The sequence below is a fragment of the Drosophila erecta genome, unplaced genomic scaffold, assembly GCF_003286155.1.
Source record: "Drosophila erecta strain 14021-0224.00,06,07 unplaced genomic scaffold, DereRS2 tig00000055-arrow-pilon, whole genome shotgun sequence".
Lineage (NCBI taxonomy): Eukaryota > Metazoa > Arthropoda > Insecta > Diptera > Drosophilidae > Drosophila > Drosophila erecta.
In genome coordinates this window covers 19,539,205-19,562,011 of record NW_020825200.1, presented here as the reverse complement: position 1 = coordinate 19,562,011, position 22,807 = coordinate 19,539,205, and the positions used below count along the sequence as shown (strand labels likewise).

Below are 22,807 nucleotides of genomic sequence, written 5' to 3'. Positions count from 1 at the left end.
TTTCCCACAATTCAAACTCAAAAATCAATTGGTCATTTTTGACTGTTTATTTGTCGTACATTACATTACAGCATTCACATTTGTATTAAATAGCAACTAAATAACAATAACTACATGTATAACGAAGTATCCAAAGCTTCACATCACCCACCGATATGCGTATAAAAAGAAAAAAGTTCTTGGGCCCTTAATCAGTTGAGCTTTTCTGAAAGTACAAAATTGCAGGCGTTTTTCGACGATTTTAAAATATAATTTCATGTTGTTGTGTAAATTGCTCCCATTATAACACCAGATGGCCCAGTTTAAGTTAGGTGAGTTGTCTGAATGTGCAATGAAGTTAGTAAAGTGCATGCCCAAGAATCTTGTGCTACGCCTAAACATTTATTGCACACAATTTCAATAATAAATGGTTGGGGTACTCTGGCGCAGGCTCACAAAGCTTCGGCTCCATCATTGTTTCTACTTCGACAGCAACTTGCCCTGCAATTGTGGACAAACGGCGGGAAATGTGTATTTTAGGAGTGATGCGTGGAGAGTGATAGTGTCGTGTGTTGCGTGTGTTTCTCAGTGTCGTGGATGCATGGAAAAAATTCTCATTTTAATGGGCACAACGGAGCGATAGCGGGCGGCTTGCTATACCTTCCTTACCTGTAGGTAGTAGTTGGCCAGCACCGTCAATCCGACTCCCAGTCCGATGGCCAGCACGTGGCTCAGATGCAGGTTAGGCAGCGGACGGCGCTTGCGCAGCAAGAAGGAGAGCAGCGATCCCTTGCGATCCGAGTAGGGTGGGTATCGAGCTCTGCAGGGGGATACAACCATGAATCACTCAAATCCATTGAGGAACCTGATTACTTACGATGCCAACTTCTCGCCGAACGCGGACAAATCCTTGCCCAGGCAAGATTTTTTGTGCGTGAAGGTCTCGAAGCCATACTTTCCGTGATAGCTGCCCATTCCACTCATGCCAACGCCTCCGAAAGGCAGCACATCAACTGCGAAACAGGGGAATAATAAATGAAACTTGCCAACCACCAAGAATAATTTGTTATTTGCAAAATGGTTAATGAGTTAGCAAAAACAGCTTTCAGTTTTGCAAATAACAAGCAAACTCATTTGATTGTAAAAGCAACATTAAGTCGAAATAAGTTACTTATGGTTAAGCAACACCCTGGATTATTTTCTACAGCTATCACCAGCAATGTTAAAACCCTCTTAATATTAATTTAATTTTGCAATACTTAACCAAGCGCTTAAGTAGTAAACATAATTTCTCAAAGCCAATAATACATATGTATGTACATGTGAATTCCAACAGTCCGCCAAATTAAAATTTAAAACAATGTGCATAGTTTTGAGCGCTCGAAAGCATTTGTTTTACGTATTCAGCTGTGTTCATGCGGATTCTCGATGTGGTCAAGTGCCTAAAATCCCTGGAATTTGAATTTCAAATCGGATTGCTGGAGTGCACTAAGCCGGCTACTTAAGATTTGTGTAAATAGAGTTTAACTTCGAATTCGGGTGCGTGACACAAGACTCATTGCGATGTCTGACTAAATCTAGGTATATACATTATCATAGCGAAATACCTCCACAGTGCATTATGGTTTCGTTGCTGCAGAATCCGCCGCTAGTGGTGTTGCGCCTGAACTCCTTAACTAGCTTATTCGAGTTGGAGAACACGTAAATTACAAGTGGCTTTTCTCTAATTACGGGGAGTGGGGAGAACGGATAATCAGATTAAGTACGACATAGCTGAAGTTCCTCGGGCATCGTTGAGGGCTTCGAAGGAACAAAGGTAACACAGTAAAGACAAACATGCGAGCATTTGCAGATCTGTGCGATATAATTTCGAACTTCTAAGATACAGCTTCAACCAATAGATATGCAAACAGATCTGCAAACATCAATAACATATACATATACAAATGCATGAGCAATGACTAGTGTTGGAGGTGTAGCTACTTAAATCCGCTCGACTGGATATCTCAAATCGTCTACTACATGGAGCTGTACAGGAATCATTAGAATCACCGTCACCAAACAAGGCTTTATAAATTACAGGTGTGCAGAGCACTTAGCAAGCTATCAGAAACAGGTTCAGCCGGGGGAATTGGAGGTCGGGAGATTGGGTGAAACCAAAACCGTAGAGGAGTAGAGAAGCAAGCAACGGACTACACGCCGAGTAGCCGCATTTATTATCATAATCCACATCCATTAGCATCTCGATTGGATCGACTTTAGGGTTGACTGGGTGACTGTCTTACCGGCGTAGTGCATTATCGTGTCGTTCACGCACAGTCCGCCCGACTGGGTGCCGTTTATGAACAGATTCTGAACCTCTGTTTCCGATGTGAAAATATACAGGACAAGTGGACTCTCTCTATGAGAAAAACATTGCGAATCGGACATTGGTTGTTGTAGGTTGTTTTCGTGTGTAAATGGTGAGTAAATGGTAAAGGGGCAACGACAAGGAACATCTTGGGCTTTGATTGGGCCACGGACTGGCATACCTGGCATTGATGAACTTGATGGCGTCGTAGGCACTCTCCACATTGAAGATGGGCAAGATGGGGCCGAAGATCTCCTCCTCCATTATGGGATCGCTTTCCTTCACGTCCACCAAGATGGTGGGTTCGATGTAACGCTCGCTGGCATCGTAGTTACCACCAACGGCCACGCGGCCGGACTTCATTAGGCCAAGAAGGCGCCTGAAATGGAACACATAAGCACCAACATTTCACTGTCGAATGATTTAAGTAACGCACTGGAAGTTGTTGGCGTTGATCACACGGCTAAGATCGGGACTGCTTTGGATATTCTCGCCGTACCACTCCTTCAGCACGTCCTTGGCCTCCACGATGAACTTCTCCTGCACCTCCTTGGAGCAGAGGATGTAGTCCGGAGCGATGCAGGTCTGTCCACAGTTAATCAGCTTGCCCCACAGGATGCGCTTGACTGCAGTGCGCAGCTCCACAGATTTGTCAATGTAGCAGGGGCTGAAAATATCACATCCGGCCAGTTAGTTAACTCCGATTAGTGGGGACCAAAGCGAGCTCACCTTTTGCCACCCAGCTCCAAGGTGGTGGGGGTCAAGTGCTTGTTGGCCGCAGCGTGGATAATTTTGCCTACTCGTGTGGAGCCTGTGTAAAAGATGTAGTCGAAACGCTGGTTGAGCAGCTCCGCGGTTTCGCTGGGTCCACCGCAGACAACTGGATAGCAATCCTGGAGAAAGGAAAATCATGCAGTGGTCGATGGATAATTTAACTTTGCGAACTCTACACACATACACATTCTAAAATGAAACTAAATACATCTTGTGATATTTTAAAACCAATTATAAAACCCCCCGACCCAAAATATTTCCATTCCGTGCGTTCCGGTCACAGCTAAAGTTTCTACAAGTTCTAGGCTAAATGCGAATTTTATAGAATTCCGTAGAAACAGGTTAATATGCGACCCCAGTTTATGTCGAAACGATGCGGTGCTTGAAGCTCAGCTGATTTCATCAGATGGTTCAGAGGCAAGACTCACATTATCCAAATATTTTGGAATGACATCGGCAATGAACTTGGCGCAGTTGGCGGCAATCTCGCTGGGCTTGATCACCACACAGTTTCCGGCGGCGATGGCGGAAGCCACGGGCACGAGCAGCAGCTGCAGTGGGTAGTTCCAGGCGCCGATTACCAGGACAACTCCGAAGGGGTCATTGTAGATCTGGACGTCGTCCATCAGGTTTACAAACGACTTGGAGGGCTAGCAAGGAAGCCAAAGAGCGAAGCATTAAAGAGATATTGCACAGAAATGTATGGGCTATGGGTCACCTTTTCCGACTGCACCCACTCGTCGAGGTGGAATAGGATGTGCTTGATGTCGTTCTTCATGAACTCGGTCTCCACGATGAGACTCTCCTGCTTGGGACGCCGCAGATCCGCCTCCAAGGCGCTGATGATCTCGTTCTCGTGCTCCTCATAGCAACGCAGCAGATTCTCCAGCTGCTTGCGTCTGAAAAAGAGCGGAAAACGAAATCCGAAAATGAGAAATAATTAATGGACAAATGATGATGATGATGGGACAAGTTCCGCGGTAGGAGCGCGAAACAAAGACCAAAACAAAATCAATACTAATCACAATGCACGAGAGGCGCTTGGGGAAGGTCAATGCTAGCTATACGGCTGGTTATGAGACGCTCCACGATTCTGATGCTCCAACTGGCATGACTCATCTCCAGCTCCAGCTCCGGGGATTAGAACCGTGCAAACCGGCTTGCCTACCCGCTACGGTGCTCTACTTGAACCTGAACCACTGACTATGCCAGCTGGAGGAGAAGGAGCGCGAGCAAGTCAAGGTGATCCGCAGCAGTAGGTGAACAGCCCCCGGGGTGCACTTGCAATTCAATTGAATTATTTTATTTGCTCATGACAATCATAAAGCCATATGCGGAGAGCCGATTGCCGATCGCCGATCGCCGTGAATATAAATAAAGCAATTAGCCGCGCGGGGTCCAATATAGTGTCTCGTTTTCCAACTACAGGGCAGCTTGCCTATGACCTAAATATGCGATAATTAAAACAATCCACATCTTGCGACGAAAATAAACCTTTTGAAAGCCTGGCTACGCTAATTTAAAGACCTCTTATGTTTGCTGCATATGTTTGACCCCAGGGAACTTGGAATAAAAAGAGCTTTCATTACATTACTTTGCTTATTATCGCAAAGTCTGATTTATTGGCCAGAGTCATTGGACTTTTAATATCAAGTAGGTATGAGTTACTAGCATTCCCGTTCTAAAATTAATATGTTGTTAAACGTTTTGCTATATGGGATAAGTAATAGCTTATGGAAGTTGTGTGGAAAATTTACGTTTTAATGTGTCGTCTCTTTTAATAACTTTCTAAGGAGCTTAAAATGATTGATTTAATTGAGTCAATATATCGAACTTAGTCAATGAAAGTCCATTAGTTGTACATCAAATTCAAACCACCATTTCGGTCGGCAAAGCACAAGTAGTACGATTTTCGGTGGTTCGGGGTATGGAGGCTCAACTGTGTTTGGCAAATGTATTTAAATATAATCAGAGAGTAGAAGTCGCTGGAGGCGAAGACAGCGATAGAACGTGTTCGTTTGTCCGGATCTATTTGAAAGATCATGGAACCAAACCGCCAGCAGCTAGCAGCCACCAGCCTTGGGCTGAGATTCTTCCGCACTTCCGTTTCACACTTCGCACTCAAAATACCGAGATCTCGGCGGGTATATCGCCTGTTTTCGTCGGTTTCTGTTCCTATTTCCCTCGGCCTCTTTGTACATTAACATATCCATAAACGAGTATGAGTCTGCTGTTCGAGTTTGTGCGCATTGGCAGCTGACTGCTGGTTGGTTGGGACGTGGAAATGGCAATTATTCCGGTTACATGTTACAATTCCGTCCGCCGCCGTCTAATTGCATTCAAAGTACAACCACTTGGCGGAGTCAAAGTTCCGCCGCGGGCTCATTAATGCATATCGGAACGGAATACAACTAGACTTTAGCATCTCTGCTCCACTATCTGTAGTTCTTATCACAGCGGCGTGGAAAGCTCGAGGGCGTGTGGCTCAAAGGTCAAAGCTTCCATTGCGTGTGAAAGTCGGTGGGATCGGATTGAGATCTCCGCATTTCGTTGGCCCAAATGGAACAATAACCATGAAAAATTATTATGCCCCTGAGCCGAGATTGTATGTAGTTCGGTGATTGCCCTGCCGCAATGGCATTGTAATGGCTCCCAGTCATAAAAGTAAGCAGAGGTACAGTGGCCAGCGGATTGGGAAATCACTTCGCATAAAAGCTCTGTGTGGGCATGTTTTACCTGAAATTTTAAGTTCGAGACATCCTAACTCCCAACGAATATTTAAATGTACTGCCCATCAGAAGAGACTAAAAGTGATAAAAATATACCTTCCAATATTAAATTCAAATGATGCGATTAAAAAAAGTCTAACCAAGTTAAAATACATCTTGGAGCTAAACAAGAGATACAAATGAAATCGAATAAATGTCAAATTATACAAAACTCTGCATCTAGTTAAATAAATTTAAAAAATTAAATCATAAATCAATGAAATTCAAAACAAAAGTCGAATAAATGAAGATATGAGGACTACCAAAAATTTCAACCAACTTCCAGGGCACCTTTTATTCCAGACCCGCCTGTTGGAAGTTAACCCACGTCCACTTTCCAGATCCTCCGAACCAATGGCTACTGTAACTAGCAAAACACATGACACAATCTCCACTCAAGCGGCAGTTCCAACGCAATCTGTTGCCCAAAATGCCGAAGTCGAGGAGCCTTTGCGAAAATCAACTGACAAAACCGAATAACTACCGAAATAAATGTGAACTCACCGAAAGCTGACGTTCCTGGTCTTTCCACTGGAAAAGGCGAGGCGGGCGCGTTGCAACGTCTGATCGTGGTTGTTGTTTTCGTTGACCATCCCAATTGGAGTTTCCAGTCCGTCCAACGTTGTTGCAGTGGTTGTAGTTGTTGTCACGGTTATTCGTAGGAGGCAGTTGGGATTTCACATATGCAATAGCAACATGCAACACGCATACAGACGGGAGGATAACGACGAAGCGGCGAAACAAAAATTCAAATAAAAATCAAATCAAACTAAAATAAGGCGCTTAATGTTCGTTACGTGCACGGAGTTCGTCTGTGTAGGTTCATACATATATCTAACAACATATGTGTGTGTCAGTTAAAGTTAATAATCGTTACACATCTTTTTCTCTCGCTTGCAGTAAATTGCCTGTTTGGACACTCACATCGTCGAAATTGGCCATTCTGTCGGATTCGGATACGGGTTGGAGCTGCTCGGGTTGTTGTTGCCTTTCCGGTTGTGATGTGAAGATCCCAATTGGACTTTCTGTTTCTGATTCTGGTTCTGCGTTTCAGGAGAAAGGGAAGGGGTGTAAGCGGGTGGCAAGAGAAATGTAAACAACACTGACACTCTTTCACTTTCGTTCTCATGTACCGTTTTTTGCTCGTCCGTCTTCTGTTTGTTGTTAAAATTATATGTACTTTTCGGTACCGTCAACAGGCAAAAACAAGAGTCAAACGCATGCAGTTCACGCGCTTCACCAACCGTTCACCGCGACAACAAAACTTGTATATTTCGAGATTTTGGATCGGATCTGGATGCGAAACTTACTGCCAGTGTGACCGCGCCGGGGATCGACTTTGATGCTAAAAAGTGCCACCGGGCTCTGAAGAAAAGACGAGCTAGAGTCTAAAATTTCTTAAATAATAAAGTTTTAAGGACTTCTTTAAAAGGTCACAGTAGTAATTATAGCCTATTTGCTTTAACATCTTAGTTTTCGCTTTATTTGAAAGCGATATAGTTGATAAGATAATCTGGGTTCATGTCGCGACTAATCCAGTGCTTGCTAATGTCGTTCGGCCTGTAACTTTCCATAGCGGGAAATTTAAACTATGCAAACACGTAACAGTTTTTCAAACACAACTAGAAGAGCAATTCTCGTTCGATCGCTAAAAACCAATTGACGAAACCAACTGGTTGTTCATTTAATGGCGTAACTGAGTTGCCATATTAGCGAATCCAGTATAACAGCTTACCGAAGAACACTTTTTAAATAAGCTTTTGTAATCTCTCAGAGAACAAAACACACCTTTTCAACGCAAATGCCGGCCAACACTGAGTGGATTATTAGTCCACGAACTGAACATATACTCGACTAGGGGCGCTGGCATTCATTATCAGACCTAAATGCATGTGTATTTCGTTCAGAATGTACATATGCTATATACGAACTGGTACGGACACTGGATTTCGGCTGGGGGAAAGTCAAGCGTGTCGCTCCGATAACGAATCAGTATGTTATGGACTCGGTTAACACAAGTTCTGAGCATTCTGAACGTTATTGCAGCCTAATCTGCTATTATCAATGGTGATATTATTAGTTCGACATATTACTTTCCCGACTTTAAACGGAACACATTTGTTTATATATCGCACTTCTGTCTTTTCCGATAATAGTGCTTAGTAACGGTGACTCCAATTAAACAATTGGCTTATAACAATGATTGCGATTAAACAATATAAGAAAGAGTCATCATGAGGTGGAATAAGTGTGTTTGACGATTTGTTGTTATTAGCTAATAAATGATATTACTTCCAGTCCCAAAAAAGTTCTCACGGCCATTAGGGTAATAATCCAATAGGGTTACGTGGTAATACATTTTTTGATCTCGTGTTGACTATGGTTTTATTTAAAAACCTATTACTTCTTGGTCTAGTTTTAAACTGTTTTGAATAAACCAGATTTCACCCTGTAAGTTCTGCTTCCATTTCATAAAATTTGTATGCAAAGCTTTTGTGGCATACAAACACAACACTTCGACTTACCAATATTAATGACAGTAGTTATTGGGCGATCTCCTTCTGCTTTAACGAAAACTTTATCAAATCGGGCATTTCGAAAAGTAAGTCTTTCATTAGCTTACCATTATATGGAACTCCATTAGCCTCCGGATGAGGTTTAATCGCATTGTCAAACATTATCGTGAGTTTAGTGATTTTTTTGCTTTTAAATTCCCTTTTTATGAATCCAAATCTGCAGCGACTCCAATGAAAGAAATGTGGTAAGTTTCAACTGGATAGTGGTAATTATCCTAGCTAGAGGATTGGCTATGCAAACTTAAATAAGCAAACCAAATCGACAAAAGGCTCTTAAAAATCAATGTCAATTTGTCAAGTTGTCCTCGTGGGAAAATCAATTAAATAACCAGCTGGCGAAATCCTTTACAAATTCCACATTGACTTCCACAAGCTTTAAGCACGCAACTTAGTTTAAGTTAAAAAATATTTAAGCATTTTAGCCAAATAATTAATTATTACAATAGTAGTTCAATATTTCTCGTAGCAATAGTAAAATATTTATATTTAGTTGTCATTTTTTTTTTTTTTGGTTCCCGTATTGTTTTTTGGCACAACTATGCTTTCAAACGAACATTGGCTTGCAAAAATACGTACAAATGAATTTCAAACATTATAATTTCAGTTTTATCATTTACTCTTGTAAAAATATATATTTCAATAAGTTGGAATTATAATTCTCGGGAACTACAAAGAATGAATTCGGTCGAATCCCGCCTCTGAGTAATGGATACATTATAGTCGTGACACTCAACGAAATTTCTAGCTTAAAATGAAAGTGCAGGTGCAAGCCTTTTTTATGTTTATCAACATTAATTTAATTATTTGCTTTATGTTTTGTTAAAGATCAAATTTTATATTGCGATGCCAAGCTTTAATTAGTGTCATTTTGAGATGTTAAAAGCTGCCTTATAGTAATTAATGCGCTTTGAGTGAGCTAAAGTCCAGTTTGCACCCAAATGCAGCAGCACTCCATAATCAGTAATCAGTTTCAAGTTCAACCATGCAAATATGGCTGTTGGCCAACACACTCGATGATTCAATATGAATTGAATTGATTAGCACAGGGGATCACGTTTCTGTATGACGACATATTCACATAGCATTTATCATGTAACAACTGGCTTCAGTTCGGTTTGGGTTTTCGGCCCCAGTTTCACTTTCATTCCAGCATCTGGGCCGGCTAATTGTCAACGCGGGTTGGCTAATCGCATGTGTAGATTAAATAACCACTATCCGGTACTTTGGTTCGACTGTAAACAGTTTGAATCCAAGCAAATCTGCGCGCGATAACGCCCGAAAGCCAACTGATTTCAGCGGCGGAGCACTGCGAAGTGACCACTGGCTGTTGACCACCTCCGCGGGTATCTGGAGGCGGAAAGCCGGACCGATGCACTCGACCACACTTCGGCTGGAGCGGCTTACAGCGAATCGGGTCGCTTTAATTACACATGGACACTCTGCGTTGGTCTAATTTGTATGCGTAGCCCGCCACTCGAAAAAAGAAGCTAGCAAGCAACTCGGAATTCAAAAGCGTATTGAAAACGCACCGGTACCTCGGATTTGGATTCAGGTGGATTCACCTGACGCCACCGCGCTTGAAACACGTCTAACCCCGGCTAACCGCTGCAAGTTGGCCCGTACCCTAGTCGTCGCCGCTTTTCCAGTTTCAGTTTTCTTTGCGGTCTTGATTACACACACTGTTTCTCGAATCTTGAATCTTGAATCTCGAATTTTGATTTGAATTTCCTAATGGGGGTCTTCGGCACTAATCGCGGGTCGTAGATGCACACGCATTCCCGGCTAAAGTCACCAGATAATGTTGATGGATGCCAGCCACCTCTCTACTAATCCGAATGGAGATACAGTCCGGCTTCTGTGGATCGAACACGACTTCTAAAATATTTGTCACATTGCAAAAACTGGAACCAACAACTGCTAATTTACAAACTGGGCCTGCAAAAATCTGTTTTCCTCAAAGTAAGTCCACATTTTTGATAGTTGATTGTGGCAACTTATTGGGTTTGCCAACTGGTCTACACTGTTGATTTTATAAAAAAAAAGAAAAAAAGTTTCTTGTACGATAAGAAAAAAAATAAAAAATGTATATATATTAAAGGATAAAATAGCCATCAGCAGATATAACTACTCACCATTGGCTTTCAGACCTGGCTGTCTGTTCTGCTTACAGAGTATAGCCTGTCTCCGATGCCCCAGCCAATTAGGAATAGGGCGAGCCAGGCTAAAGATCGTCCCGTAAACAGTACACTGTTTGCTATTCAGGTGTTTGTTATTTTGAGCAGCTGTTTCGGGCAGAAGGCAGAAGCCAGCAAGTGAAGTGTAGGCAAATAAATAACCGGTTATTGAAAAGTATTTACTTGGATCGAATCACATCGGACAGCTTCGCACCCTGACCATGAAATCCGGACAAACCCCCAGTGTCAGACGGCGTATGCTGAAGATCGAGAGTTGAGACCCAGTAAACCTGTCAATTGGCATGATCGGCGGCATATCAGTCTGGATTCTATTGTCGTGATTACCTGTTCTCGCTACTGAAATTAGCTGGTAATTGATGTGGACTTTGGCTCGGTTTGCCCAACTTTACGGCCAGCAAACAATTGTAAAAGTGATTTCGAATGGTGCTATTTGCACACAAAGCCAACGCAATTATAGTCACGCAACAGATGCGATTCCAAATAATATTCCACCTTTTCCAGTTGGCTTCGGCGTTGCTTCGCAGTCTCATTATGTCCAGAGTACTTAGCGATTCCTTTTGTCATTCTAATGGTCTCTCGGCACTTTTCGACAATAACCGAATCCCATTTGCGTCGTATGTGGCTCTATGGAGATGGAAGTGTGGCCTTGACCCAGGTTCCGGGTGTACGTGACGGCAGCACCCATTAAACGAGACAGTTAAAGATGCTGGATTTGAAAGATAAGTGAGATAACGCCTTCTTTTTGCATCAGAATAACTAAGACATCAGATTTTTTTAAACTAAGATTACTGGTTTAAAATTGCTCATGCTAATAACCCATTTGAAAGCATAATATTTACATATATAAACCGCATATTTCAATTAAATTTGGAACTAATAACTCCTGAAATCGACACAATCGAAAAAATAAAAATATAAACAAAAGTGATAACATATAACAGTAAGTCAATCAATCCATTTTACGTATGACCGTAGAACTATTAGCTCATTGAACGATCGTACTTATGAGCAATCAGTATCGCTAGGCTCGGAGTTCTTCGAGCTCCACCCGAAAGATACAGTAGCCTATCTTTAGGCTTTCGCTGTGGAACCCAAGTGTTTCAACGGCCAGAAAGAGAAAAGCCAGCAGTGTCCACAATTATTAGTGTATAATTTATTATTAAATATGTTATAAAATTTGTTTATCGTATAAAATATACTCTTACTCTTGTCTCGTCAAGTCCACACGTATGTATGCTTGTATATATATATTCGGGTATATAAATATGTATGTGTATGCATGTATATAGAGAAGTGGCAGACCACGCAGCACCAGGTGGAACCCGTGATCTGCGCTGTTTCCGATTTCCTCGCTTTTCACTACTAGACAATTACAATTTTAAACTGCAACTCGTTATTGAATCTGTCGCTTGATTTGGTAGATCTCTTTAGACTCCGATTTACCGCCGTATTTTGACTTAATAGCTGCTTACTGGTGGGTGTACCTAGTACCCGCACGCCCCTACATATGAATATGTTTATGTACGCTGATGCTGAATGCTGAATGCAGAATGCTGAGTGGGTGAAAATGCATGAGATAGTTTTGGGTGTGCCAAACGCGATCTCGCCCATCTATCGAGAGCAAATCATACTTGAAGATTTAGGGCATTCTAGGGAGGGATCTTGGTAATTTGGTAAATTGGTAATTTTGTAATTTGGTAGTCGTTTGCCCTAGATATATGTATGTATAGTATGCGGGGTTAGGCTAGCCTATGTTAAGTAACTATGTATGTATGCGACTATGCTTATAAGTGTGGTTAGTATGCTGGCTATTTCGATGAATCCTCCGCTCGATTATGAATATACTCGTTTGAATACATGCAGTACTTGCTATGCGAAACCAGTAGCTGGCCTACCAATATTTCAATTGCTGCGCTCCTCCGGTCGGTCTACCATGTATGGTGTAACTTAAGCTGTGTGTGTCCGTGTCGTCTGATCTGGCTTATAATTTAAATTTGTACTCGTTTTGTACTCAATTGCTCCATAATTATTACACATGTTAGTACGTGTATTTATGTATGTATGCTTATGCGTTTGCGTATGCGTATGTTTATGTTCATAATTTCCAAATGAGAAATGTTTTCAAATTTAGTTACAATCGTGGGTGTTTTCTTAGAAACTTAATGGCTAAATGATCGCGTCAAAATATATATGTATGCATAGTACGTAATTTTAAAGATCTTTTAGTAGCTAGTGAAATCGTTTCTCTGTGCTGGCCGAGAATTGCTTTTGCATTTGTCGATAAAAGTATTACTCAAAATTGTATTTTGATAAGAGTTCATTCCGTTTGCTTTAGCATCGTCAATCGATTTGTTATGTTTTGTTATAAAACTTTGCTTAGTAAATAGTTATGTGGGTTTTGCAATGCTCGCTCTTTGCTATATCTTTGAAAATCTTTGAAATCATCTCAGAATGATTTTTAGTCATTAGGTTCGCCGACTCGCTTTATCTTAGTCTAAGTAATACGAAAAAAATTTGAATACCTGATTTAAGTTTTGGATTCGTTTAGTGTTCTTTTTATTACATTAGTAGCTACGTGTATATGAGCATTTAGTTTGCTTTAGAATTAATCGTAGGTGTATTTGGGCAACGTGTTTTTGGAATATTCGGTTTATTTGAAAAAATACCTGCTTGCATTTAATTAAGTATTTTTGGTATGTATTTTGTAAAAGTTATTTAACTATCGGTTTGAATGTGTGTATTTGAGTGTAGTGGTTATGTAAGTTATTGGTTTCTCATTTCTCATTTTGATTCTTAGCCTTTGGCAAATTGTTCAGTATCCTCATGACTTGTAGTAATTGGTTGTGTCTAACATACTCATTATTCTATAGATATATACGTTACGTTTAAATGCTTTTTATTTTGAATTATGGCATTCGGTATTTGCTTAAATCTCAATAATTGTCCTCCCTATTTCTTTTCGCTTCTAGTTAATGTTTTTTGTTTTGTTTTTTTTTTCACTTTTTTATTTTTTACACAATTTCTAAACTGTGGCTTTTAGAAAACGGCGCTCATTTGTAATGATATAAGTATTAGTTCTTTAGTATTGGTTTAGTAAATCTCACACAAATATAAAATATGGCATTCTCTCAGATGTCGCTAGGCCCGATACGATGCGATATACATATATGATATATATACATGCGATATTTGGGGATGCTCTGCGTGCGCTTTGTGTGCGAGTGTTTTGAATGATTCGATCTGGATCACAAGAAATGAACGGCGCTTCAAGGTGTACGATTGGATAAAATGAGGTTACGAGTATATTATGGCGATCGTGTGGGTCCCCCGAGACCTGTGCCCGGGGGCTGGCTAAACTAAGGTGTAAAATAATTACGATATCTACTCTATATAGCTCTAAGTGGGTTCTTGCCCCCTGCCTTCTGGTGTATATTACGTGTATATAAATATTGTATATGTTTTTTGTTGCCACCGCTCTCGTAGAGCCTTCGGCATTTTTGCATCTTTTTTAAGGTTAGTTTAGTGATTTAGATTTTAGATTTTATGGTTTTTGTTTGTTTTGCGCATTTTATGCAATCTTGCTTTATTCGTGGAAGGAGTGTTAGCTATGTATCATCTCTCCGTCGATTCGTTGAAGTCGGGTTTGAACACAAGTACAAAGAATAGAACGTGAACGTCTCAAAACAGTAAGAACATAACGTAAACTAAGTAACTAAGTTGGCTAATACATTTTACAATCCACGCCTGGTCTTTAGTCTACAATCGGTCCTAGTCGGCTATACGTGTGTGTATACATTTGCTATTAAAAATCGTTCCACCTCTAGACAGATAATTCAGCTAATTCATGCGTTGTCCATGACTTCATTAAGTTTCATTGTTTTGTTTTTGTTTTATTTGTTTCTTTTGCGAGGAACATGTCACCTAAATGTGTATTCAATACGCCCTTATATTGCTCTGGATTTTCCATACGTTTTCACTATGCCACGCCCGCTAAGTCTACTAAATGCTAATGAACACATTGAGTCAAAAATTATAACTTCTTCGTTATTTTGTTTCAGGTTTGTTTCTTTAACTTCCCCAAATCTCCCCCTAATTTTAGCTAACCCCTCCTTCTTTCAACCTGCCGTGTATCCTGTGGGTAAATCCTTTCACAATAAATACAAAGTAACGACACAAACCAAAGCCCTGTGATGCATGATCGGTATGAATGAGTGGGGAAATGTCGATGAATGTCAGTTAAACTCGGTTTCAGCTATGCCCATGATGATTCGTGACTGGATGATCGGATCTATGATATCTGTATCGCTTTATGAGCGAAAGTATGTATGTTAAGCTATGTTAAGTTACTTTACGTTATCAATGTCAATGCAATTTGAGAGTGTTGCTTTTTTTTACTTATTTTGGCCTCACCATATATGGTTCTTTAGTTGGCTCCGAAATTGCGGTTTAGTTAATCAGTCTTTGTATAAAGTTCAACGAAAAGTCAGCGAGTTCCATCAATATTTTCTGGTTTTTGTTTGTTTCTTTGTTTTGCTTTGCTTCCTTTCACAAAGTTCGTGTTCTCAAATGCTCAGTCTCAAATATAAGAAAATTATAAAAATACATATGTCCCAAAAAAAATTAATTTTAAAATAAACGAAAAACAGAACTGAACAAACAAATTATAAATATAATACAAACATTAATACCATTCCACAGTGTTTCTGCAAATCATGTTTAGTAACTTTTGTCGAAAGTAGTTTCCTCATTCCGTTAAGCAACCCCGTAAAAACACAATCGCCACCTGTTCATACCGCCTTCTATCAGCTAGCAAACTGCCTTTCAGTCTAACTAACAGGTAATAATATTTTCATCTAGTAAACGGTTGAGTTCCCTCTTTGCTTTATCTTTTACTAGGTTCGGTAACTCTACTGAATGCTCACGGACCCTACGTTTATATATCTCCTAAATCCTACTCAACTGCCTTTCGCTTTAGTTTTTGTTTTAGTTATAGTTCTAGTTGGTTGGGCTTGTATATTCGCTAGATATATGCATATGCGTATAGATATAGATATCCATAGATACATATGTGTAATTCGTATTGTATTGTAAATTACCAAATCGTAACCATAACTCTTAAGCAATATCGAGGTAATCGTTGTAGCACTTAAGCTAAAAATTTTCGCTAATTTTCATGATTTCAGATTTTTTCCTTATTAAATCGGTTTCGGCACCTGTTCATAATCGTTCTGTTATTTGGAACTCTACGCTAACGGTTAGCTCTTGTAAATGGTCTAAAAAAGATCGGCACTCGTGGCCTTTTTAGAATACGTGCACAAACCGCTTGTAAGGGTTTGACCCTTCCTTGGAGTCTGGCGACAGTTCAATGAGGAACGCAATGCGACCGTCTGGCATAATGGCCACATCGCAAGTGCGATCTTTCTCGTCCAGCGTGGGCGGCATCAAGGGATTGATGGAGGGTCGCACCTCGATCTATGTTGGAGGATACAAAACAATGTTAATGAAGTTCCAATACTCAATTGGTGGATCCTAAGCTGAAAAGTGTACTTACATCCCACATAAAGTCCAGGTTTTGATTGAAGACCAGGATGCGTTGATTCTTGGAATCGGCCACTATAATGCGGCCCTCGTCGTCACAGCACAGGCCGGAGGGTCGATTAAACTCATGGAAGCCCGAGCCCTCATGTCCCTTTACGGAAAGAATCTGCAATAATTTCAAAAACACATGAACACCAATGGAACCGAGTTATTTACTATCATACATACGTCATTGATGTCCGGATCAATCAGGTAGAGGCAGTGGTTGTCAAAGTCAGACACTATGATGTTGCCCGTAGGCGTGTAGCAAACGCCTCGTGGCGATGCGATTCCTTTGGTTTGCCCATGGTTGTCGAACACTATCTGGCGGATGAAGCGACCCTCAGAGTCGAACTGCTGGATGCGATGATTGCGCGAGTCGGTGACCACAATTTGGCGGCGGGAGTTCACGGCCACATCCCACGGATACTGGAACTGGCCGTACTCCTTGCCGTAGCTGCCGAACTTGAGCAGGAAGACGCCGCTGGCGGTGAATATTTGCACACGGTGATTGTCCTTGTCCACCACAATAATGCGATTATCAACGTCAACACAGATTCCAGCGGGCAGGTCGAACTCTCCATTGCCCACACCTTTGCGGCCAAACTTAAACTTCAGGGAGCCATCGGGATTGAAGACCTGAACCCGATTGTTGCGGCGATCCGATACGAGAACGTGACCCATCTTATCCACGCATAGTCCCCATGGCCGGCTCACCTGTCCGTCCTCGTGGCCCTCGGTGGCGAAGGATAGTGAGAGAGCATTTGAGTTACGCACTTTGACCAGATCCATGCATCCAGGAATGGCCTGCGTTGTTCGCGGCGCACTAAAGTGTAATCCCGGAGAGCTGCGCAATCCATTGAGTTCCCAATCAAGCGCAGCGCTGGACATGCCACCGGACATCCCACAGGCACTTCCTCCGCGCGGTTGCATGATGGGCGATGGTATCCGGAAGCTATTGTCTCGCAACAGGGGACGTCGCACAGTTGAGGAAGCAACACTCATCGGATTGTTGGGCATGTTCATGCCGAAGGCCAAGTCCATACCGTTTGATACGCCAACGCCTCCGACTACTCCAGCAACGCCTCCTACAACTCCCACGGAGGCCGCAGCTACGGCATTTACACTGGAGACGCTTGGCACAATCCCGTTGCTGCTAGAGACGATGGGCAAGTTCTTGTCGTCCACCAGAATTACTCCACCCTGGTTGCGGATGTCCTGTAGCAAACTGTAATCTGGTGGGGCGAAGGCAAAGACTTCCTGTTTTGGCTGTAGGTCCTTATAGATACCCGCAAACTGCTCCATTTGCCGCTGGCCATTGGTCAACTTCATTGCAATTTCTATCTGGTCCATGTTGCAGGCATTATCCGCCACCTTGCTAAGCATATCGGAGGTTTCAGAGAGTCCAGCGAGAGCAGACTTTAAGCCCGCCATCTGATCGTGCAGGATGGCCAGACGACGCTGGCGGAGTTTTTCCACAAAGTCCAAGAGAAAACGTTCACGGTCTTCGATGGCAATGATAAACTGACGGAATGCCTTTCGTATATTATCGCTCAGCTCGCTGCAGTTGCGTTCAATAAGCCGAATGAAGGCCAGCGCTTTGTCAATGCTGCTCTTAATGCAGCGCGTGCCAACCTGGCTGCTTTCAATGGCGCCCTCCAGCTTCTCCTTTGACCCCACCATAAAGCTCTGAATGGACGCGTAGCTGTGCTCCTTGTGCTCGTGCAGGGTGCAGCACTGGCACACCAGTTTCCGGCAGTAGTCGCATACGTAGCGCAACATCTCGTTGTGTATGTCGCAGATAAAGTTGCCGCTGGGCGGAGTCTGTGCATTTACCGAGCTGCCACCCGTAGGTGAGGCTCCAATGGGGGTGGGCAAGGAAACGATCGAGTGATTGGATGACAGCGGACTGTTGCGGTGCTCCCTCAGGCAGTCGTTGCACATGAACTCGTTGCACTCCAGGCAACGTATTGAAGCACTCACCTCGCACCAGCCGCAGCTGATGCTCGAATTGTTTGATGACTCTGGCGACATCTTCGGATTGCTGCGGGCACCGGTGCCAATGGGTCCAATGCTGAAGTCGCCATGCGTGTCCAGGCCGCCCAGGAAGTTATTGATAAAGAAGTCTGCGCGTGGTGGTGAGCTAGAAAAGTTAAAGAGTGATTTAAGTCTAGCTTCACCAGTTTATTAAATGTGTATCTATCTTACCTCTGGCCCACATTGGGCAATAGTCCCACGTTGAGGTCCCAGGCGGGAAAGCTCTCCAGAATGCCCGCCAGCAGTCGCTCGGAGGAGTTGCTGGCGTTGCTGCTCACGCTGCCGCCTCCATTTCCGTTGGCCGTTGAGGAGTTGGCCACACCGTTGGCGCTCGGCGCATTGCTGCTAGCCATTTGTTGCGGAACCGAATTGTTTGACAAAAGTTCCATCATAAGAGTGGTGAGATCACGTTTCTATAGCACAAGGCGGCAGTCAATGGAGTGGCGCTTTTCCGCTACAAAATTTAATTAGATTTGCGAATAAGTTTAAAGACGTTTTAAGAAAACTAAGACGCGAAGAGCTCGTGGATATTATGTTTTTTTTTTTTAACTGCGTTTGGAACGCGCGGGACGTCGTCAGTTGCCGAAGGGTAACACCTAACTAAATTGGCCAAGGAAAAGGTGCTTCATTAAGTAGTCCTAGGCAGGCAGTTGCAGCTGCATCTAGGCATCATCTTAGGTAGCGGGAAAATTCCCCGACCGCTTGCCTGCCTTCTTATGCCGATCCATAAGATCCCCGACCCCTGATCCTTTAAGTAGTCCCGTCCCGAATCCGAGAAAAGCAATGCAACCCGAGAAAGGCAGCTGTGCGGCGCGAGCAGCAGCAGGTCAGATTTGTGTGTATCCTTTGTATCTGTAAGATACTTGGTTGCATTCATGCCATTGTCAAGTTATTTGGAAACCCGGAATTTCAGCATTAGCCACGCATTTCCTAATTTATGAGCTAAAATGGCGAGTTTTCGCGCGCAATTCGGCGAACTGGCTGTACTCCGTAGATACGTCCTGTAACCCAGTTACTGGAGTTGGGAAATTACTCCCCAAAAACAGGAGAAAACAAGCTGGACTGGGATTAGAAACCACCCTCACGGGGCCCCACCTCAGCGCTCAACCTTATCACGTAGTTACAAAATTTTCCTGCTTTTCCATCCACCACCTTGCTTCTCCGGCACTGCGCAAGCGACTTTTCCGGCGGGGAGAATGGGGTGGAAAACCCAAAGCGACAACGTCATAATACAATAGACGAAACTGGTTTCCATCTCCAAGACAAGCCGCGTAGACCCAATAAAACGACCGACATTCATCCCTCCACCGGGTTCAGGATTACAGATTCCTTCCACAATTTGAGGAAAACTTGACGACAAAACGTGTATTTCCTTCATTCCGATTTTGGGTGATTTGAGTTAATTTATAGAATGACTTGAGGGGTAGCAAATCCAGTTTATCAATGGGGTTAAGGTGGAAAAGGATTTTGAATGCCTGTGGGTTGAGGTATGGCCTCCCGTTTCTCTCACCAAGGAAAAATATGATGTTTTCGATCTGTGGTGAAAACTAATGAACCCGGCTAGTTAACATTTTAGTATATGATCCGTAATATCTCCTTAGAAGTAGGTGGGGCAATATATTAGCACATTGATAAAAAAGAATACGCGGACCAGTTTGGTGTAAAATTTTAAAGCAAATCATATCATTCCCTTCAAACAAATTAAGATTTTAATACAGGAAAATTTGTTTTCCTGGCGTTATGTGGAAATTTTAAAATAATTAAAACCATTTTAGGAATTAGCTTTCACATTTTGACAACAAACGACAAGATGATGAGGATGTTTTAATTCTATAACATTCAATATGCAACTATGAATTAGCATTCTATAAAAAGAAAAGAGACTGTTTGAAGGGGTTTAGAAAGAAAACATAACAACGAGAATTTCCATACCATCGACACAGTCCAAGAAATGGGGTTGTGGGCAGTGGTTGCGATTGGATTGCGAAGAATCCTGATGAAATCAATACACAAACTCAGCTTTGGTACCCTTTTTCGGCTAAACAATGCAACGCCCTAGGAAAGGAATGCACTTCTAGAATATTTTCGAACCGTGTAGAGAGCGGCAACAAAAACATGGATAGAACAAGAGCAGGAAAAGGACTCCGAGCTGAAGGAGCAGGGGAAGCAGGAGCGTGAGGCATCAGCGAAACTACCCTTGTCACCCTTGAACGTTTTCCACTGAAACGGCTCTGTCTCCGAGTCGCAGGACGTGAAAAAAACACGACCAAGAAGTTAAAGTCCTTTCACAAACACACAGACACACACACGCGCACAGTGGTATATTTGTGTTCGTGCAGCGAGGATACGACGCAAAAACATCGGGGGATGAGGACGAGGGTTGTATTTACACAAGTTTCTCTACATGTCCGTATGTAGGTGGTTTCTGCGCCGCAAATCGTCCGTATATTTGTGTATGTATATTTTCCAAAAACGGAAAAGCGTCGAGAGGAATCTTTTGGGGAATCTTTAGAGTCGGGAAAATCAATATTTGCATTTGACAGCAATTGGAGTAAGGTCTATTTATCAAATTCTGTTGATAGCGGCATGCTTCTACCCCCTCTTTCGCTCCCGACGTGCATCTCCTTCACGTACACACCTTGTTTAGCAGCCGCATGCAAGACGCTTCGCTTTTGTTGTTGTTGGATCGCGCGTTCAGTACCGATTTTCGCTAATTGATTCGATTTGTGAATTGATGCGGTGCGGACTCCGTTTTGAATTGGCTTGGCTTTGCCTTTTCAGCGGATTTTCGCGAGGCGAAATTTGTTTTTCAGAGAGTTCTTATGCGTAATCCGTTCGCTCCGACAATCGTGTATTCCTTATTCCGACTGAAGAAGATACATCCGATACCGAAACTGAAAACACAACATAACACTCAGTCGCTCGCTCTCTCTGTCTCTCTGTTGCTTTTGACGCTCATCAACATCATCATCGCCTATGTAGCCTAAACAAAATATAAAAAATAAACCCAAATGTATCTCACAGTTTGTTTTTGGATTTTGATGTGCGCGCGCGCGCTCCAAAAACGTCGCTCTCTCTTTCGTTTCGCTCGCTCTCTCCTTCTACTATTTCATTCGCTCTCTATCTCTCCTTCGCAGGGGCGCACGGACACAAGCACACTCATGCACGGGAGGCTCACATGCACATTTTTATCTTCTATTTATTTTCACTTATGCCGCAAAGAACTGCATTTAATACAGAGGGTCGACGCAGAAGTTTGGTTATATGTACTGTTACTAACCTCAAACAATCAAATCGTTTGATGGGGCATAACGGCTAATAGGATAATGGCGTCCGATTCGGTGCAGGGTATCAGGGTCGTATGGGTTGCCCGACAAGGACGCGGATTACGCAGCTAATATTTCCCCCATCCAACGTAATAAATAAATCTTAATCTACATATACATATGTATATAACACAAACTTAATCCGTGCACCATTGTTTTTTCACTCACTTGTCAAATTCATTCACTCTACGCGGTCCTAGGGTATCCCATAATCGTCACTCTGCTTTAATTCGATTTCATCGTCAGTTCTTCCTTTATTATGCGAGTGTTTAATCGATGTAAAAAGCTGACAAACACTTTGGAAATAACTTATCGTCGCTGTGTTTACAAATTGTTTACATTTTCCAAGCGTTTTCGGCAGAATCTCATTTACCCGTGGTACCACCCTCGTGCACTTCTTCTCCTGCAAGCGAAAAAAGCCATGAACAATTATTCCTATTGTGCGCTGCTTCTTCTTCCAATTACTTTGGCGGCGTGTTTAGCTGCACTCTGCGGTGGCGCCCAGCTTTTTGTGTGTCCCAATCGAACGGCTCCAATTCTGACCCACTTATTGCGGCGGAGACTAGGACTCGAATTCGGCTCAAATCTTCACTCCAACCTTCACGCACGCATTTAACCATCAAACTGCAAAACTCACGTTCATGCGCTCGGCGCTGCTGCCGACTCTTCCTCTTCTTTTCTGCCCTTTCTCTCTCTTTTTCTTGATTCGACGCTGGCTTTTGTTGTTTTTGTTATTCGCGCCCCTGTTCGTTAAGGGTATTGGGCATAGCCGAATTCGAGGTTTAGTTTTCGATAGTCGCATATATATGTTTCTGTTATATTTAAATTTTTTTTACCACATAGTGTTTGAAATAAAAATAATGATGTTTATTTATATACTTTATATATTATATACATTTAATTATAAAATAAATTAATACATTTGTGAAGCTTATCGCAGGAAATTTATTTTGCTCAAATTAAATAGAAAACCCTTATTGGAATTCTAAAAGATTAAGTTAAATGAACACTGGCTTGGTGACTTCCGAAGAGACAAATATAAAACAGCATTAAGCTCTTTTAGTTAAATGAATAAATAATTAAGAATTTAATTTACTGTCTGAATTTCAAACCCTTTATATGTATGTATATAGAAGATAAGCATGCTTTTAGCGAAAGTATTAGAAATGAAATCCCACTTCCAATTGGAACGTATTGAACAAATGGCAAAACTATTAAGCAATAT

General features: G+C 42.2%; 2 protein-coding genes across 15 annotated transcripts; both read right to left on the bottom strand.

The window, feature by feature from the left end:
- Positions 1-24: 24 nt before the first annotated feature.
- Positions 25-9,782, bottom strand: LOC6543112 (aldehyde dehydrogenase, dimeric NADP-preferring). 13 transcript variants are annotated; one of them, XM_026978669.1, is made up of 14 exons: positions 9,670-9,782; positions 8,495-8,613; positions 8,397-8,435; positions 6,796-6,914; positions 6,376-6,434; positions 3,822-4,002; positions 3,532-3,753; positions 3,059-3,222; positions 2,766-2,996; positions 2,511-2,708; positions 1,587-1,702; positions 857-992; positions 649-799; positions 25-480 (listed from the first exon to the last, which is right to left on the bottom strand). In XM_026978669.1, the coding sequence occupies exons 2-14, from the start codon at positions 8,547-8,549 to the stop codon at positions 460-462; spliced, it is 1,692 nt and encodes a 563-aa protein (XP_026834470.1). In that variant the 5' UTR covers positions 8,550-8,613; positions 9,670-9,782; the 3' UTR covers positions 25-459. The 13 variants fall into 13 exon arrangements, with proteins under 13 accessions (XP_026834470.1, XP_026834471.1, XP_001970624.3 ...); XM_026978670.1 differs by lacking the exons at positions 1,587-1,702; positions 9,670-9,782 and adding an exon at positions 2,265-2,380 and having other exon boundaries at positions 8,495-8,700; XM_001970588.3 differs by lacking the exons at positions 1,587-1,702; positions 9,670-9,782 and adding an exon at positions 2,265-2,380 and having other exon boundaries at positions 8,397-8,432; positions 8,495-8,700.
- A 2,683-nt stretch (positions 9,783-12,465) lies between these two features.
- On the bottom strand, positions 12,466-22,329 carry LOC6541574 (protein wech). Of its 2 annotated transcripts, XM_026978668.1 has the most exons (6): positions 22,048-22,329; positions 21,751-21,985; positions 18,428-18,710; positions 16,409-18,362; positions 16,194-16,346; positions 12,466-16,114 (listed from the first exon to the last, which is right to left on the bottom strand). In XM_026978668.1, exons 3-6 carry the CDS (start codon positions 18,646-18,648, stop codon positions 15,944-15,946), a joined length of 2,499 nt encoding a protein of 832 aa, XP_026834469.1. In that variant the 5' UTR covers positions 18,649-18,710; positions 21,751-21,985; positions 22,048-22,329; the 3' UTR covers positions 12,466-15,943. The 2 variants fall into 2 exon arrangements, with proteins under 2 accessions (XP_026834469.1, XP_001970623.1); XM_001970587.3 differs by lacking the exons at positions 21,751-21,985; positions 22,048-22,329 and adding an exon at positions 20,895-21,246.
- Between the last annotated feature and the right edge of the window lie 478 nt (positions 22,330-22,807).

Excerpts from the sequence above, each read along its gene's own strand:
- LOC6543112 (XM_026978669.1), bottom strand. The coding sequence starts at position 8,549 with ATGTTTGACAATGCGATTAAACCTCATCCGGAGGCTAATGGAGTTCCA. Across the intron at positions 8,436-8,494 it reads TAATGGAGTTCCATATAATG|CAGAAGGAGATCGCCCAATA; the intron begins GTAAGCTAATGA and ends TTTTCGTTAAAG. Across the intron at positions 6,435-6,795 it reads GAATGGCCAATTTCGACGAT|ACGTTGCAACGCGCCCGCCT; the intron begins GTGAGTGTCCAA and ends AACCACGATCAG.
- LOC6541574 (XM_026978668.1), bottom strand. The coding sequence starts at position 18,648 with ATGATGGAACTTTTGTCAAACAATTCGGTTCCGCAACAAATGGCTAGC. Across the intron at positions 18,363-18,427 it reads TTGCCCAATGTGGGCCAGAG|CTCACCACCACGCGCAGACT; the intron begins GTAAGATAGATA and ends TAACTTTTCTAG. Across the intron at positions 16,347-16,408 it reads TTGATCCGGACATCAATGAC|ATTCTTTCCGTAAAGGGACA; the intron begins GTATGTATGATA and ends AAATTATTGCAG.